The following is a 16996-nucleotide window of genomic DNA, read 5'->3' as shown; positions in this document are numbered from 1 at the left end:
ATTTAGTCCAGATCGTGAAATGGCAAATCCCACTGTGTCTTCTTTAGAGAATTCACGTCTTCAAAAATAACCCCATTTTCACTTGGTCCTGGTACAGGCGGTATATGCACATTTTTGTCTCCTCCTCCCCATTATAATACCCCCAGGCTTGAGCCCATGGGGTGGGAACTGTCCTCACCTGGTCACTAGAAGGTAGAAATGAGAATGCAGCATAGTTCTGTTTCCCAAAGATAGAGAAACTGTGATAAAAGGGTAAGTTTTGAAATCATAGACTCCCTTACACCCCAGCCCTAGAGTCCCTCAGAGCCTGTTCCCCAGGGTGGTGGATCTGGGGAGCAGCTGCCCTGCGCTTACCTGGAGACTCTCTGCTCTCAGCCACTGGGGTGCTCAGCACCACCAGCGTCACCATCACAGCTGCTGTCCAAAGGCCTCTGGGGATCTGCGGAGCCATCTTCCCAGACATAATGGAGAACAAAGGAAGATGTAATGGTGGTCAACACAGCTTGCCCCTGGTGGATCTGATGTACCCACTTCAGAGAAAAAAGACCTGCAGAAGCTTCTATGCACTGTAGGATTGGAGAGCCCCTAGGAAAGGAACCAATGAGCACTGGAGCCCAAGGACCTCATCTGTCTCTGGGCAGACAATTTTTATGAAAGTTCTCAGTCCACTGCCTGGCACTGTGTCTTCATCAAGTTGCACTGGATGAACATTTGAGGGGAAGATTTTCTCTCAGTTATAGATCTGAAGATTGAATGCCTTAGGGGTTTAAAGAACCAAAAGAAAAATGATTCAAGCAGAGAAATCTTTGTGATAGTTATTTAAAACCTATTGTTCTTGTCCTTGGGATTTTTTTGTAGGGGAAAATAAATGCCCCATCATATTTCAGGGGAGAGAAAATTATTGTCACTTAGATGCTCACTTCTATTATCTTGGACAGTGTGAGGAGCCTTAAGTTGTGGTGGGAGGAGCAGAGTTAGAAGGAAATGGTTTGGAGCTGCAGTTCTACCACAAATGTGCTTTATGAGAGTCAACAAATTACCGAACCTCTTTTTGCCTCAGGCTTCTCTTTGTAAAACGTGGATCAGGTTTCATGCATTTTATACCTGCGTCTTCATATGTACAAACGTAAGAGTAACATGACTTGTTTAATATTGCAAAATGTTCCTCAGCTGCCATGTGTAACTGTTGGGAGTATCAGTTTAATTTGTGGAGGAAGAAAACAAACAAAAAAAGCACCCAGCCCTGCTGGCAAGTGGTTCTTCATTATACAAGAATTTACGCATTCGTGCTCTTTGAATGAAAGTATTTGAAAAGTTGACTTTTCTCTTATAAGCCTTCAGCTGCTTTAATCCTCCCGAACCATGAAACAGGGTCATCTGATGTCAGCAAAGCTGCAATCCACAAACAGGCACAGCCTTCAGACATAGTCACCTTTAGTTTCAAGGGTGGAGAGCAAAAGATGTGGAGAAGCATTTCCTGGAGCCTGGATAGTGTTCATGAGAGAACACATGTTTAGTAGATGTACTGTGGCAGCCCTGAGAATTAAGTCCTGAATGGGAGAAGTATCAATGTGGTTTTTTTTTTTTTTAATAAATGTGTTATATATCCTCCTCTCCGTGACTAGGGGCAATACTAACCAGTTATGGAGCAGTTAGAACAGTGCCTGGCTAACATTAATAAACAAGACCATAAGTAGTATCTCTCCCCCCTGCCTTCTTCAAGTCTCCCTCCCTCTCTCTCTCCCCTGTATTTTATGTTCTCCTTTTAAAATAGAGGACAGGAGGGGCTGGCCCCGTGGCCAAGTGGTTAAGTTCGCGCGCTCCGCTGCCGGCGGCCCAGTGTTTCGTCGGTTCGAATCCTGGGCGCGGACATGGCACTGCTCGTCAGACCACGCTGAGGCAGCGTCCCACATGCCACAACTAGAGGAACCCACAACGAAGAATACACAACTATGTACCGGGGGGCTTTGGGGAGAAAAAGGAAAAAATAAAATCTTTAAAAAAAAAAATAGAGGACAGGATCTAAAAGCAGAATATAAGGAGTTTGCCAAGTAAAAAGAAACAGGGAAGAGGCAACAAGCAGTTTCCATTAGTGGCACATGGAGGCAGTGAGTTACTCAAATATTCTGTATGAGGTTCCTAGTTCCAGAGCACCTGAGCCTGGGATATTTGCCACTGGGCTTCCACTAACACTGGTGTGTCAGGATCAGGGTAACTCCGGAATAAGGAGGGTTTCCACGGTGGATGGAAGCGTAAAGGAGGAACATCAAACTCAGACCTGGAATAGAATTGGGACTCAGGAAGAATAGTAACAGAGGGACCTTGAAGGCGCCTCAGTTCCCTCAGCCCCACCTCAAGGTCCCTCAGAATAAACAGAACCCATGCCCTCCCTCCTCTCCTAAGGGGGAAACTTCCCTCAATTCTGTTCTGGGGCTGTGCAGTGGAGGCTGCTTCAGACCTGGGGATTTCCCAGCCTCACCGGCCTCTTCACACAGACTTTTCAACTAACAACGAAAGTGTCACCTTAGAATCGTTTTTCTGATTGGCTAAAACCTCATTTGAAAGGCTCTGGGTTGGACTTCTGCAAGGTGTTTCCTCTGACCCAGTCAGGCTTCTCTACATTTTCTAGAGCTCTCTGCACTGCCCATATCCCTGCTGCATTACTCAGGACAGCCACTGCAGGCCTGGTCTGAGAGGAAGGCAACTCGGACAAACATCCTGATTCCAGGCGCCTCACAGAGTCATCCTGTCCAGCCTCTGTGGAGACAGGGCACCTAGGATGAGGGCAGGGTGCCCATGTGGGTAGACAAAGGGATAGAAAACCGTCATTGATGTGGGTCAGGGTTACAGGAGGGAGACTCTCCCCAGGGGACATCCTTTGTTCCCTCAGGGTGGAGGATAAAAGTTGTGGACTTCTTCCTTGTGGAAATTCAGGGAGAAATCATCTTCCCTGGTCAACGTCTCTTAGGATCTCTGATTGGTCAGATGTGTTAACTGTGAACATAATAATCACCTTGTTACCAGAAGGGCCATCCAGGACCCTATTCTGTGTTCATTTCAGGAATCAATAAACATTGTATATTCCAAAGGGTTCTGTGGCCTCCTTAATGCCAGTAGTAATATAATTAGAAATATTGCCCCCAGAATATTATTTCCCTGTGATAAAAAGTTATCTAGCAATTATCCCTAAATTTTTCTAAATCTCTGTGAAGTTGCTCACGTGTGTGCCTTAGATCAACTCTCAGCTAACCAGTTATATGACTTTTCCATGATATGTATAAAATAAGTCTTTTCTTTTTACAACAAAGTTATGTCTTTAAAATGAAATTTTAGATAATCTGAAGAAAGAGTCAAATTAGTAGCAGAATGACCATGAATAAGCCACTTCGGCTCTGAAAGACTTAAATTTGGCTCATTTGTAGAAAGAATACACACCTCACAGGACCACTATCATGAATGCAGATATCATTTGTAAAAGTTCTGTGCAATCTGTGGTGAGCTACAGTTCTTAATATAATAGTACTAATATAATAATATGATAGTAGAGTTTATTTTCTTTTAATGTCATTAACAAAAACAGCAAAGTCTTTTTTTCTCATCTCTTTTCAGATGATGGAATCATTATGGTTTCCAATCCCTAACTCTCACCTCCTCGTTACTTGTATTTGATCATGTATTCACTGCATTTTCCCTCTCTGAGGTGCCATGACTACCCCTGCACAGAACTGCCATTTTAACTATAATTTCAGATCTCAGAACTTGGTCCCCCTCCCAGTGGGTTCACAAATGTGAAAACTTGAGTGCAAAACACAGAGTCTTAAATCAAACTTATAAAAGAAGAAAGTGAATGCAGCTTTGTGAGCTACATGGACTATTATGGCAAAGAGTCCAGGATCATATTTCACCCATCTTGATTCAATTTAGAGGAAGAGGGACTGGCCACTCCTCATTGTAGCTCCTGACAAATGTCTAAAAGCACGTCCTGTGCCACGTGCCCAAGTGCCCAGCATTCCTCACCCTCATCATCAGCAGTCTCCATGTCTGAGCTCCGACACATCAATGTGGTTTTGTTTTCGGTAGTATTATCTCCCTTCCCCAAAACCCAGCAGATCCCAGACAGTGGGTACTGCCACTTAACAGTATTTTTTAAACACGGCAGAGTTAAGATCCTGGGTTTCAAAGATGAAACACATTGGGGGAAGACATCCACGGGGGAAAATAAAAGAAACAAAAGTTTGCAACAGCCACTCAGGGGAATGTCAAATACTGCTGACTAAAGATAAGACTGAACAGTGTTGAAGGTTCAGGGGACACTTAAAACTAGACATTGATAGTCATGCCCATTGGTGCAGTTATTTTCTTTTCTCTTAGAATAGCTTGGCCATATAGGACTGGAAGATGATTATCATTTGCATATTAATTCATGAATATTAATTTTTCAAGATGAGGAGGATGGGGAGTTAATGGTGTAGAGGTCATGAGAGAGTTGAAAGACACGCTTTCCACGTGTACTTCTTAGAGGAGGTGAGGGCTCAGAAGATAAAGGACTATGTTCATTCCAGGGAAAAATGATTACCTGAGTGCAGATGGGGAAGGTTAGCAAGACTGGAGCCAGGGACGGAGGGGAGGGAGTTACTCACAGCGTGTGGTTTGGTATGATTAGCGAGTGGGATTCAGACATCGCAGTCTTCATGAGGTTTGACAACAGCACCATTAAAAGTAGGTTGGATTTTCTTCATAATATGAAAAGAAAAAAATAGGGAATTAAGCAGAGGAGTGCCATGAAATGCTTTTCCATTCATAAAGCCACTTTGGAAGCAGTGTGGAGGGGACTTTTCAGAAGGTCTGTAGATTGCTTTATGTGATCCAAAAAGGATCCAGTTAATTTAATAAGCCCAGTCTACCAAAGGCCAATTTCGTAAGGAAGCAGTTTGTCAATGTCCAGTTTGCCAAATTTACCAAATTATTAATGTACCCCAAACTCAATTTTTTCTATTTCTAAAGTTTGTATCAATTCATATTTGATGATTTGGAAGTCTATTAGAGCCCTGTGCATCATAGACCTCTGAGTTTCTGGAGCCCTCTTGCTCCCTTATGGGCCCCATTCTCTTGCTCTTTGGGACTCCATTCCACCTTTCTACCAACAAACAGCCCCCAGTTTCCATGAACCTTTATAGTAAATGAATTTATGAAGACAAAATGAAAACTGATCAATTACACTTCACAGACAAATTCAGAAATTGTTTAAAATGCTTTTAATATAAATTAAAATAAAATGGTTAAAAAATATGTTTTGGTTGAATTTGTCAAATTTTATAGATTGGTCCTTCAGAGAAATTAGCAAAAGAGCCTTTAAAATGATAACATTTATAAAATAAAATATAATTTTAAAAAGGATTTAATACCACTATAAAATATAAACTGAAAAATGTCTATCTGAAATACTGACATTTTTGTAATGTTGACTAGATAAGTAGTGAATAAACATTATTCTCAACTTATTCCTCTCCAAGGTTTTGGTAAATTATCAAATTTACTAAGTCTGATCAGTATATCACTCAGCAAACTGACGCAAGAGCTAGTTGCTGAGAATTGGCCATTCATTCATGAATTGCTCACTGAACCAAATTAGCTGACTGACCCATAAGACACGTCCTTGAGAGTGAGCAGGAACTTCTACCCACAAGCTGTTTTTATCCAGTTCTTTTTCTGGACTTGCCTTCTCAAATATAAGATCCTCCAAAGAAAACCCCAGACACCTTAGGAACCTAAGAGAAAGAAAAAGGAAATTGGCATTTTGTATTTAGGCTCTTTCAGGCATGGGTTCCATTCTGATTAGTGTGCATGTACATTGTCAGATCTACCCTCCTTTATTCCTACTCATCCTCTCCTCTTTCCATGCTCTGCCATCTTTGATCAGTAACTAACCACAAAGGCACTATGGCATACTCTTTGTGCCAGTTCCCTTTCAATTTTGATTCAGATGAGCAGTTCTATATGGAATCTGGAAAAGAAGACCAGGTAGGAGCAACCTGAGATTGACAGGTTTGTAAAATTCAACCTCTTTGGAGTGCTAAGGAACGCTGCTCACTCAAAGACCAGTTTGGAGATCATGACTGTGTGTTCCAACTCTACCCACACCTTCATCCCTGCCCCTCTGATCAATGGACCTTTTCTTCTTTGCAATTCCCCAATGGAGAGACAGTGGCCTGTGGAGGTTGATGGGGCATTGTGGAGGACTTCTTCCTCATCAGCCAGGGGTTGTGCTCAGAGATTGCCTCTTCCAAGCAAGGAATCATGAGGGAAACTCCATAGCAGATATCAGGTAAATACTTGGAAGATGTTGGAGGATGAGAGTACCAGAACTATGGAAAAAGATTTAGCAGGAAGATAGGAAATCAGGTAATACAAGATATTTGGAAATTTGGAGGTAAATAGGAAGAGTGGGTGATCCTGGCATAAGAGCCCAGAACTCAAAAGTTTCATGATTCCTCCAACTGCAGGGAATAGCCCTTGAAGACAGAAGAGGAATGAGACAAAAACCCAGGCTGCCTGCTATGGACTTGCTGTATGACTGAGCTTTGTCTCCTGATCCAATTTTTTTCAGGTTCCTTCTTCCTGTCAGTTTCCTCATCCAATCCCATCTCAATGGGGCCACTCACTGATGATTTAATCCCTCAGAGCTCATCAAACCATTCTTTCCTGCTCACTTCTCACTTTTTTTTCCTCTCATCTCTGCTTCCATTTCCCTAATGACCCCTGGGATATTTCCAGAGACCATTCTTCCCCTAGCTTCTAGATCTGTGGTCACCATGTTGCTTCATCTTCAGAAAAACCTTAAGTATCTCTCTGTGGGATCTTTATAATATCTTCTTCTTCTGTAAGTTCTTACTAATAAAGAGAGGCCCAAATAGTTAGCTATATAAAAGACATTTCAACTAACTTAAACTCATACCCAAAGCCATGGTTTACACAAAATAACATCAGCAATAATATTTTGGAGAGATGATTGTATATCCTCAAACAGGATAACTTAAACTATTCTGAGGGACTAGGGATTGAGGTGAGTGTTATATAACATCCACCATTACTCTTAGCTCCTCTGAAAATCTTATATGAAGAAAGATATGAAGCCAGGATGAGGTTTCACAATTCTAGATGTGTGGCAAAGCCCTGCCCATGAGAGTGATATTATCTGGCTTGGAGACAGTTGGCTAAAGTTTATCTGGATTCTCTCAGACACCTCTCCTCAACCAATATTCAGCAACTACATTGAACCTGTAATGGTGTTCTGAACCATTAATCATTGGCAAAAACTGGCACAATCCTTGTCCACTGCATATTTTTTTCAGTGAATTAGGCTGTGTTCAGAGAAAATAAGCAAAGGAAATATTTAAATAAAAAGATATGCCTTATGGTGTAGACAAAAAAAACCCCCAAAACTATGCTTTGGTGTCACTTGTTTAAATGACAAGTTTCATCAACTATTATTTAGGGCAAATGAACCTCTCAAGCCTCACTTTCCTCATTATAATACAGTAAAACAAATTTTATCATAGTGTTTATAATAATTAGAAATAATTCTTACCAAGTAGGAATATCTTGCACATAATATGTGTTTGGAGGTAGTGAAGATATTAGTTACTATCACAAATACCTTTCAAAAAAGTGAATGTTGCTCATAAATGTCCTTGTGTTCATCTGTGTCCCATCAGGAGGATGATGCACATTCTCTGGATAATAGTATAGGACTTATTTTTCAATATAGTGATGGAAGATGAAATGTAAGGGGCAGAGAGGGAAGGAGAGACAGAAGGAGGGAGGAGAGGGAGAGACTGAGAAAGTAATGAATTGGAAAAAAGCAGGGTACTCTAAGGAGTGGGAGAGTCAGTGAGAAACCTAAAATTATTTTAGACAAAAACATCTAATGTGAAATTTCAATTTTTAATTTTGCATTTCATTGTAACATGTAAACCCTCGTGTAAGCCTGAAAACTTCAGTAAAAGATGCTTCATGCAACAGACTTGTATTTATAGTTGATTAGAGTGGAAAAGGGAAGAAATTCAAGATGAAGGGAATGTGTTCCATAATCACATACATAAAACAATAAGTAAATTATTCTTATATTAGATAATATGCTTTTGCTTTCATGTAGTAAAAATACCAATTGAGACTGGCTCATATGGTAAGGACATTTATTATATTTCATAATAGAAAGTGCAGAAATGAGGCAGTCTATAGGATCAATTGAATTAGTCTTTATCCATGTCAACACAGATCCAATTATTTCTTACTCTGCTCGTCTATCTATAGCACTGGCTTCATCCCATAATTTGTTCCCTTTGTGGTCATAAAGAGTGTACTGATTTTTTTTTTTTTTCTGAGGAAGATTAGCCCTGAGCTAACATCTGCTGCAAATCCTCCTCTTTTTGCTGAGGAAGACTGGCCCTGAGCTAACATCCATGCACATCTTCTGCTACTTTATATGTGGGACGCCTACCACAGCATTGCTTGACAAGTGGTGCCATGTTCGCATCTGGGATCCAAACCGGCAAACCCCAGGCTGCCAAAGAGGCACGTGCGCACTTAATCGCTGGGCCACTTGGCTGGCCCCCTGTAATGATTATTTTTAGTTTGCATGATTAAGCCTGTTCTCTGTCCTTAATGGCCTTACTCTGTGCCCCAAAGGCTGAGCTACGGATTGCATCACCTGGTCAGACTTTCCAGCTGGTTTCTAGTTGGATTCATATGGCGATTGAAAGATTCAAAGACAGCAAGGTCATGGTGTTCCTTCTCTCTCCTCCCCTGCTTTGCTACACAGTTGTTCTGCAGTGGCTGGTCTCACCACAACTATAGGTTCTGCCAGCTCTCTTTGCCTCCTTAAGGCTTCCCAATCTTTCTACTCTATAGGAATTTCAAAATCCCTGGATCTTCTCATATCTTAACCCTATTTAAACCTTCATAAATAGTCCCATAATTAAAGTATCTTCATTTTGAATTATCCAAGTGAAAATCTTTCCTTCTGTGATCAAGATTGGTACAAGCAGGCTTCAATCAGTATCTATGGTGACACACAACCTTATTTGTATAACTGTGCAGAGAGAGACTGGTTTTACTTTCAGAGAAGTCTTGAGCAAGATTCTCAACACATAGCATTGGCCAGAAATGTTTAAGGCTTGTCCAACTCTGAACCAGTCCATGACACAGGAGATAAGATTACCATGATTAACTTAGACTAATTGTATGACATGAAAAGGATATTAGAGATTTCACAGCATTTTCCCCTACAATTATCAAGACAGAATGTACATGAATTTTTTAGAATTAATAATTTGGGTCCAAAGTTGATCATGAAAGTAAAAATGTCTTGGGATGTTAGAATACTCTTCAGTAAGATTTTTGGACTTCCATAGGGTATGGAATGGTGCTTAGATAATCTTTTCTAGAGCTTGAGGGGTTTGAGTCTCCAGATGCTACTGGGTAAGATTTATAGGTAGATAGAAAAAAGAATATTGCTAAATACCAGATACATAGATGTACTTGTGTCTATTTATTTCTAAAAAGGTTTGCATATATTTTGAGACTTATTCATTCACTTTTTTCATCTAGTACTTTTGACATCATACTCCCAGTCATTGCTTTCATGTAGCTTATAATCCAGTGGAAAGAGAAAGAAGTTCGATGAAGCTCTAGCATAAAAAACATGAAGAAAATCAAACATAAAGAAAACTAACGCACATCATAAGTGAATTGCTGGGGGGAAAGAAAAACAGTGGTAAAGAGAAAATATTAAAAATAGCTATAGTAAAAATAAAATCACATTTGCCTCAGGAATGAAACAAAAACTTCAGAAACCAGAATATATGCAAGCCAAAAGACATGGAGCAATATCTTTATCTGTTGAATATAAAAACTTGTCAATCTAGAATTCTATATTCAGCAAAAATATCTTTTGAAAATGATGGTGATGAGCATTCTGATTTCAAAAAGATGGAGTGGATGTACTTTTCTCTATTTCTCTCACTAAGTACAATTAAAAACTCTAGGATATATATCTAAATATATATTTAATATATATTTAATGCATATATTATACATATATATGTCACATATAACAAGATTCTGAAAGGTGGAGAGAATAAGGTAGACTGGAAAGGTAACTCAGGAAACAAGAAACAAAACAGTGGTGAGTTTTATAGGTTTTATTTTTGCTTTACATATCCCAGACCAGGGGCTGGAAAGACTGGCAAACAAGAAATGTCAATAGGTGCAGATTTAAAAAGTTCCAGGGACAGCCTGATCTCTCTAACTAAAGAACCAGAAAAAAAAGGCATCCTAGCAAATGGAAAACCTTTAGATGATAAACATTCTACTCTAGCGAATGCCACAGAAAAAATACTGAGGCCTCACACACCCTATCCAGGGAAAGCTGAGTGGGGAGCCTTGATTTCCATCCTTGCCATGCTGTAATGAGGCAAACCACCTCCACCACTGCTATAATGTCACATAAAACTGAGTGGGAAGCCAGGATTTTCATTCCCGTCAGTTGGTGATGAGATCCTCCCTCAAGTCACAGTATCAGTGGAGACCACATGGAAACCCTTGACTTTCATCCTCATCTGGTGGTAACTGGGCACCCTTCCTCCTTTCCCTTCTAGGGTAGTATCAGTGGAGGGCCAGTAGGGAGCCTGAACTCCCACTCCTTTCAGCAGTGACAGAAAGTTGGTGCCTCCTGTGTGTCAACAGAGGCCAAGTGGAAACCTGAACATCCACAACCATCTGGCAGTAATGAGGGAACATCTTCTGTTCCCCACCAGAATGGTATTAGAGGAGGCCTGTTAAGGCAGAAGATATAAATGATATCAAGAGTCTCATTACCTAATAGAAAAAATATCCAGATTTCAATCAAAAGTAGCCCATCACACCAAGAACCCAGAAGATCTCAATTTAAATTTAAAAAAACAATGAGCAAATGCTAACTGAGCTGACACAGGTTTTAGAATTATCTGAAAAGGATTTTAAATCAGCCATCATGAAATTGCTTCAACAAGCAATTACAAACACTATTGAAACAAATGAAAAACATAGAAAACCTCAGCAAAGAAGCAGAAATTTCAAAGGAGAACCAAATGGAAATTTTAGAACTCAAAAATAAGCCAAATTTTTTTTTGAAAAACAAGATAGACTCTGGGTCTGGCCTGGTGACATAGTGATTAAGTTTGTGCCCTCTGCTTTGGTGGCCTGTGGTTCATGGGCTCAGATCCCAGGCTCAGACCTACACACTGTTCATCAAGCCATGCTGCGGTGGCATCCAACATACCAAATAGAGGAAGATTAGCATGGACGTTAGCACAGTAACAATCTTCCTCAAGCAAAAAGCAGAAGATTGGCAATAGATGTTAGCTCAGGGCTAATCTTCCTCACCAAAAAAATAATAATTTACACAAAAAAATAATAAAAATAAAAATAATAATTTATACAGCCAAAACACTATAGATGAAACAAAACGGAATTCTAAGAAGTGTTCAAGTAATCCACAAGCAGTTAGGAAAAAGAAAACAGATAAATAGAAAGAAAAAAAAGAGAAAGAAACAACAGAAAATGTAAAAGGCAAATATACGTCCTAACACGCCAATGATTACATTAAGTGCCAATGGTCGAAATACACCAATTAAAAGACACAGAAATTAGCTGAATGGATAAAAAAAAGATTGCCCAGTTATATGATATTTAAAAGAAACTAACTTCAAGTATAATGCTATAGGTATGTTGAAACTAAAAGGATGGAAAAAAATATACCATGCATAATTTAATCAAAAGAAAGCAGGAGTGGCTATATAAACTAGACATCAGAGTAAGGAAAATTACCAGGAACAGAGAAGGGTATTTCATAATCAAAAGGGTAAATCCACCAAGAAGACATGACACACCTAAATGTGTATCATCCAAGCAATAGAGCTGCAAAACATGCAAAGTAAAACAGATTGAAGTGACAGGAGAAATAGACAAATCCACAATTCCTGCTGGAGACTTCAACATCCCTCTCTCAACAATTGATAGAACAACTAGGTGGAAAATCAGGAAAATATGAAAAAACTTTATGCCCCAATTAACAGGATTTAATCAACACTTATAATGTTCCACCCAAGAACAGCATCAGGCACAGTTTTTTTGAGTGCTCAAGGAGCATATACCAAGATAGGCCATATCCTGAGCTATAAAACAAACCTAAAAACATTTCAAAGAATTAGAATCATACAGAGTGTGTTCTTTCATCACAATTAAATCAAAGAAGGAATCAATAACAGAAAAATAACAGGAAAATCTCTAAAGACTTAGAAAGTAAACAACACATCTCTATATAATCCATGGACCATAAAAGGAAATCTCGAGATAACTTAAAAAGCAAGTTGAACTGAATGAAAAGGAAAACACAATATGTCAAACTTTGCAGAATGCAGTTAAAGCAGGGAAATTTGTAGCACTAAATACTTAATTTAGACAAAAAACAGTATCAAATCTATAGTCTAAGCTCCTTTCTCAAGAAATAGACAATCATGTCTAGACAAAAGAACAGAATAAATCCAAAGCAAGCAAAGTAAAGCAAATAATAAAGATAACAGCAGAAATCAATGAAATTGGAAATAAAAAACAATAAAAAGATCAATAAAACAAAAACTGATTCTTTGAAAATATTGATAAAATTGACAAACCTGTAGCAAGACTGACAGCAAAAAAGAGAAGAGAAAAATTACATCTATTAGTAATGAAACAGAGGATATTACAACACACCCTGCAGACATCAAAAGGATAACGAGGGAATACTGTGATTAGTTCTAAACAAATTTGACACCTTAGACAAAATCAACCAAATTCTCAAAAAGCATAAACTACCATAACTCACCCAATATAAAATAATTTGAATAATCCCATAACTATAAATAAAACAAAAACCAATCACAATAAAAAGTTTATTTAAAAAAATTAAATTAAATATGATACCTAATAAAATTGCCTGAAATGAAACACAAAGAGAAAAAAAAAAAAACAGTGGGGGAAAAACCAGAAGGGAGTATCCAAGAGTTGCAGTACCACTTTGAATGGATTAACATATATTTGCCCAAAAAGAGCCTTACCTTGCCTTCACTTTACAAGTTTATTTCTTTACTTTTTTTGTGATTTCACTCTGGGTAATTTCTATTGACCTATTTCAAATTTTTCAGTTCTTTCCTTGGCTGTGTCGACTTGCTCATGGGCTTGTTGAATTCTACATCTTTGTTAATGTGTTTTTATTTCTAGCATTTCCATTTGATTCTTTCTTAATTTTCATTTCTTTGCTGAGATTACCTATCTTGTCTTGCATGTTGTGTACTTTTTTCTTTAGAGACTAACATGTTAATCATAGTCATTTTAAATTAACTGATTGTTCCAACATCTATGTCATATCTGAATCTGGTCCTGATAAATTCTTTGTCTCTTCTGATTGTGTTTTGTTTCTTGCCTTTAGGTATGCCTCATAAACCATAGGCAGGGTTAAATTTTTAAAAGTGGTACAAAATAATATACATACAATTGACTATGCTTTTCCTCTAGATTATCCATTTTGTTGGCATATAGGTTTTCATAGTATTCTCTAATAATCCATTGTATTTCTGTGGTGTCTGTTGTTATTGCTCCTCTTTCATTTCTAATTTTGTTTATCTGAGCTTTCTCTCTTTTTTCTTTGTAAGCCTGGCTAGGGGTTTGTCAATTTTATTTATCTTCTCAAAGAACCAGCTCTTTGTTTCATTGATCCTTTCTACTGCCTTTTTTGTTTCAATGGCATTTATTTCTGCTCTGGTTTTTATTATTTCTCTCTTTCTACTGACATTGGGCTTTGTTTGTTCTTTTTTCCCTAATTCATTTAGGTGTAATTTGAGATTGCTTGTTTGGGATTTTTCTTGTTTGTTAAGATGTGCCTATAGTACGAAGAATTTCCCCCTTAATATGGCTTTGCTGTATCCCATATGAGTGGGTATGGTATAACATCATTTTAATTTGTCTCCAGATATTTTTTGATTTCTCTTTTAATTTCTTCAATGATCCATTGCTTATTCAATAGCATGCTGTTTAGTCTCCACATCTTTGTCCCTTTATCAGCTTTGTTCTTGTAATTAATTTCTAGCTTTATAGCATTATGATCAGAAAAGACACTTGTTATTATTTCAATTTTCTTAAATTTATTGAGGCTTGCCTTATTTCCCAACATATGGTCTATCCTTGAGAACATTCCATGCGCACTTGAGAAGAATGGGTATTCTTCTCTTTTTGGATCGAGCGTTCTATATATGTCTATTAAGTCCAACTGGTTTAGCTTTTCATTTAATTCCAATATTTCCTTGTTTATTTTCTGTCTGGATGATCTATCCATTGATGTGAGTGGAGTGTTGAGGTCCCCTACTATTATTGTGTCATTATTAATATCTTCTTTTAGGTTTGTTAATAGTTGCTTTATGAACTTTGGTGCTCCTGTGTTGGGTGCATAGATATATACATATAAGTGTTATTTCTTCTTGATGGAGTGTCCCTTTGATCATTATATACTGCCCCTCTTTGTCTCTCTTTACCTGTCTTGAAGTCTACTTTGTCTAAGTATTGCGACACCTGCTTTCTTTGGTTGCCATTAGCTTGGAGTATCGCCTTCCATCCCTTCACTCTGAGCCTGTGTTTATCATTGGAGCTGAGATGTGTTTCCTGGAGGCAGCATATTGTTGGGTCTTGTTCTTTAATCCATCTTGCCACTCTGTGTCTTTTGGTTGGAGAATTCAATCCATTTAAGTTTAGGGTGATTATTGATGCATGAGGACTTAATGCTGTCATTTTATCACTTGTTTTCTGGTTTTCCTGCATCCTTTGTGTCTCAACATGTATGTTTTGGTCCACCATTTGAATTATGTAGTTTTTTATGATGTGTTTCTTTGTTTTCTCCTTATTCATTGACAGATGATAAAGTAATAATTATAACAATACACTGTTGGGTTTGCAACATTAATAGATGTAATACATATAACAATAATACCACAAAGGGAAGGAAAAGGGAAGCGAGCTTTATAGGAAGAACATTTCTACATACTACTAAAACTAAGCTAGTATAATACTGAAACTATGGTAAACTTTAGATCCACCACTAAAATATATATACATAATTTATAATTTTTATATCTTTTACATGTAAATAATTATATCTATAATTAATGAAATTAAAATGCTACATTAAAAATATGTAATAAAGGTGCAATAGAACAAAATGAGATAGACTTAGAAAACAAAAAGTAAAATGGCAGATGTGAATCTGACTATATAAAAATTAACATTAAATGTGGATGGATTAAACAATGAAAAGGCAGAGAATATCAGGCTGGACAAAAAAATGAGCCAACACTATGTTGTCTATTGGAGATATACTTTATATCCAAAGACACAATGGATCAAATGTCAAAGGATGGAAAAAAGGTATATCATGCAAATAGCAACCATAAAAATTTGGAATGGCTGTACGAAAAGACAAAAATGACTTTACAAAAAAAATGTTACTAGAGACAAAGAGAAACATTTTGTAATGATAAAACCATCACTCTATCAGAAAGATATAACAATTATAAACACATATGCACCTAATAACAGAATGCCAAAATATGCAAAGTAAAAATTGACAGAAATGAAAGGAGAAATAGACAATTCAAAAATAATAGTTGGAAATGTCAATATTCCACTTTTAATAATGGATATAACTAAACAAAAGTTCAACAAAGAATGGAAGACATGGCTGAAACTGTAAACCAACCCAAGCTAACCAATATCTATAGAACACTGCACCCACAACAAAATACACATTTTTCTCAAGTGCACATAAAACATTCTCCAGGATAGACCATATGGTAGACCACAAGACAAACTTTGATATATGTAAAAGGATAGAAATATTACAAAATATGTTCTTTGACCTCAATGGAATGAAATTAGAAATCAAACAGGAAAACTTAGGAAACAAATATTTAGAAACTAAACAACACATTCCTAAGTAACCAATAGTCAAAGAAGAAATCAAAAGGAAAATTAGAAAACATTTTTAGATGAATGAAAATGAAGACACAATATATCAAAACTTATGGAATTCAGGTAAAACAGTGCTTAGAGGGAAATTTTTAGCTCTAAATTACCTATATTACAAAAGAAGTAATATTTTTAAAGTCAATAATTTAACCTTGCACCTTAAGATCCTGTAAAAGAGAGAGGTGACACCAGCAAGATGAAGGGCTAGGAGATTGCAGTGCTTGTCTTTCCCCAAAAGAACAACAGATAAACAACTACAGACAAAACAAAATAGCTCAGTGAATGCTCTGGAGTACAACTAAGAAGCGGCAAAAGCCCTGTGGAACTCAAAACTGAGAAGGACCACATAGAAAAATATAGGAAGCATTTTACCCACATCATTCCATCTGCCGAGCCAGAGTGGCTTGGGACCAGGGTGATCCTCTCAGAGGAATTATACCCTACAGGGAAAAGGAGAGAAGGAGAACTCTAGTAAGTCTCATCAGTGTGGACATTTGCACCCTTTGCTATAGAAGTCTCCCATAGTCTTCACCAATGCTGATCCAAGCTGATGGAGCTAACTGGAGGTCTCCCCCTAACCCTCTGCATCTATGCCCCCCAGCTGGAGCTGTTGCTGCAGTGAGACCTGCCTTCAGGTGCACCAGATGATGCTGTGCCCCACTCTCCAGGATTGGGATGCCACAGCACCTCACCAAATACAGGACCAGAGTTGCCACTGCTCTGCCCCCAACCCCAGGCCCCAGTTGTAGCTTTGTCACATCACCTGGGCAGCCTCCACTACCCTCAGCACTGCTCCCTGTCCTAGGTCACCACTCTGAACCATCACTGCCAGCAGTGCTGCCAGCTGCCCTGAACTCCATTCCCTGGGTCCCAGTTCACAGCTCTGAACCATCATTGCCAGCAG

General features: G+C 38.2%; 1 protein-coding gene across 3 annotated transcripts in view; it reads right to left on the bottom strand.

Annotated features, from left to right (window-relative positions):
- The window catches only part of LOC106833849 (boLa class II histocompatibility antigen, DQB*0101 beta chain), a 240209-nt gene that overhangs the window by 13787 nt on the left and 209426 nt on the right, over positions 1-16996 (bottom strand). The window contains exon 1 of one of the 3 annotated variants that reach the window (XM_070516734.1): positions 355-939. The exons of 1 other annotated variant lie outside the window; for it this stretch is intronic. In XM_070516734.1, the coding sequence (XP_070372835.1) occupies positions 355-463 (109 nt within the window). In that variant the 5' untranslated portion in view covers positions 464-939. Of the gene's footprint in view, positions 1-354; positions 940-16996 lie in introns of those variants that run through there. One more of the 3 variants, XM_070516736.1, reaches the window with a different exon arrangement.

The sequence above is a fragment of the Equus asinus genome, chromosome 8, assembly GCF_041296235.1.
Source record: "Equus asinus isolate D_3611 breed Donkey chromosome 8, EquAss-T2T_v2, whole genome shotgun sequence".
NCBI classification, from domain to species: domain Eukaryota; kingdom Metazoa; phylum Chordata; class Mammalia; order Perissodactyla; family Equidae; genus Equus; species Equus asinus.
The sequence above is the reverse complement of the archived record's forward strand: the minus strand, read 5'-3'. Positions and strand labels throughout refer to the sequence as shown.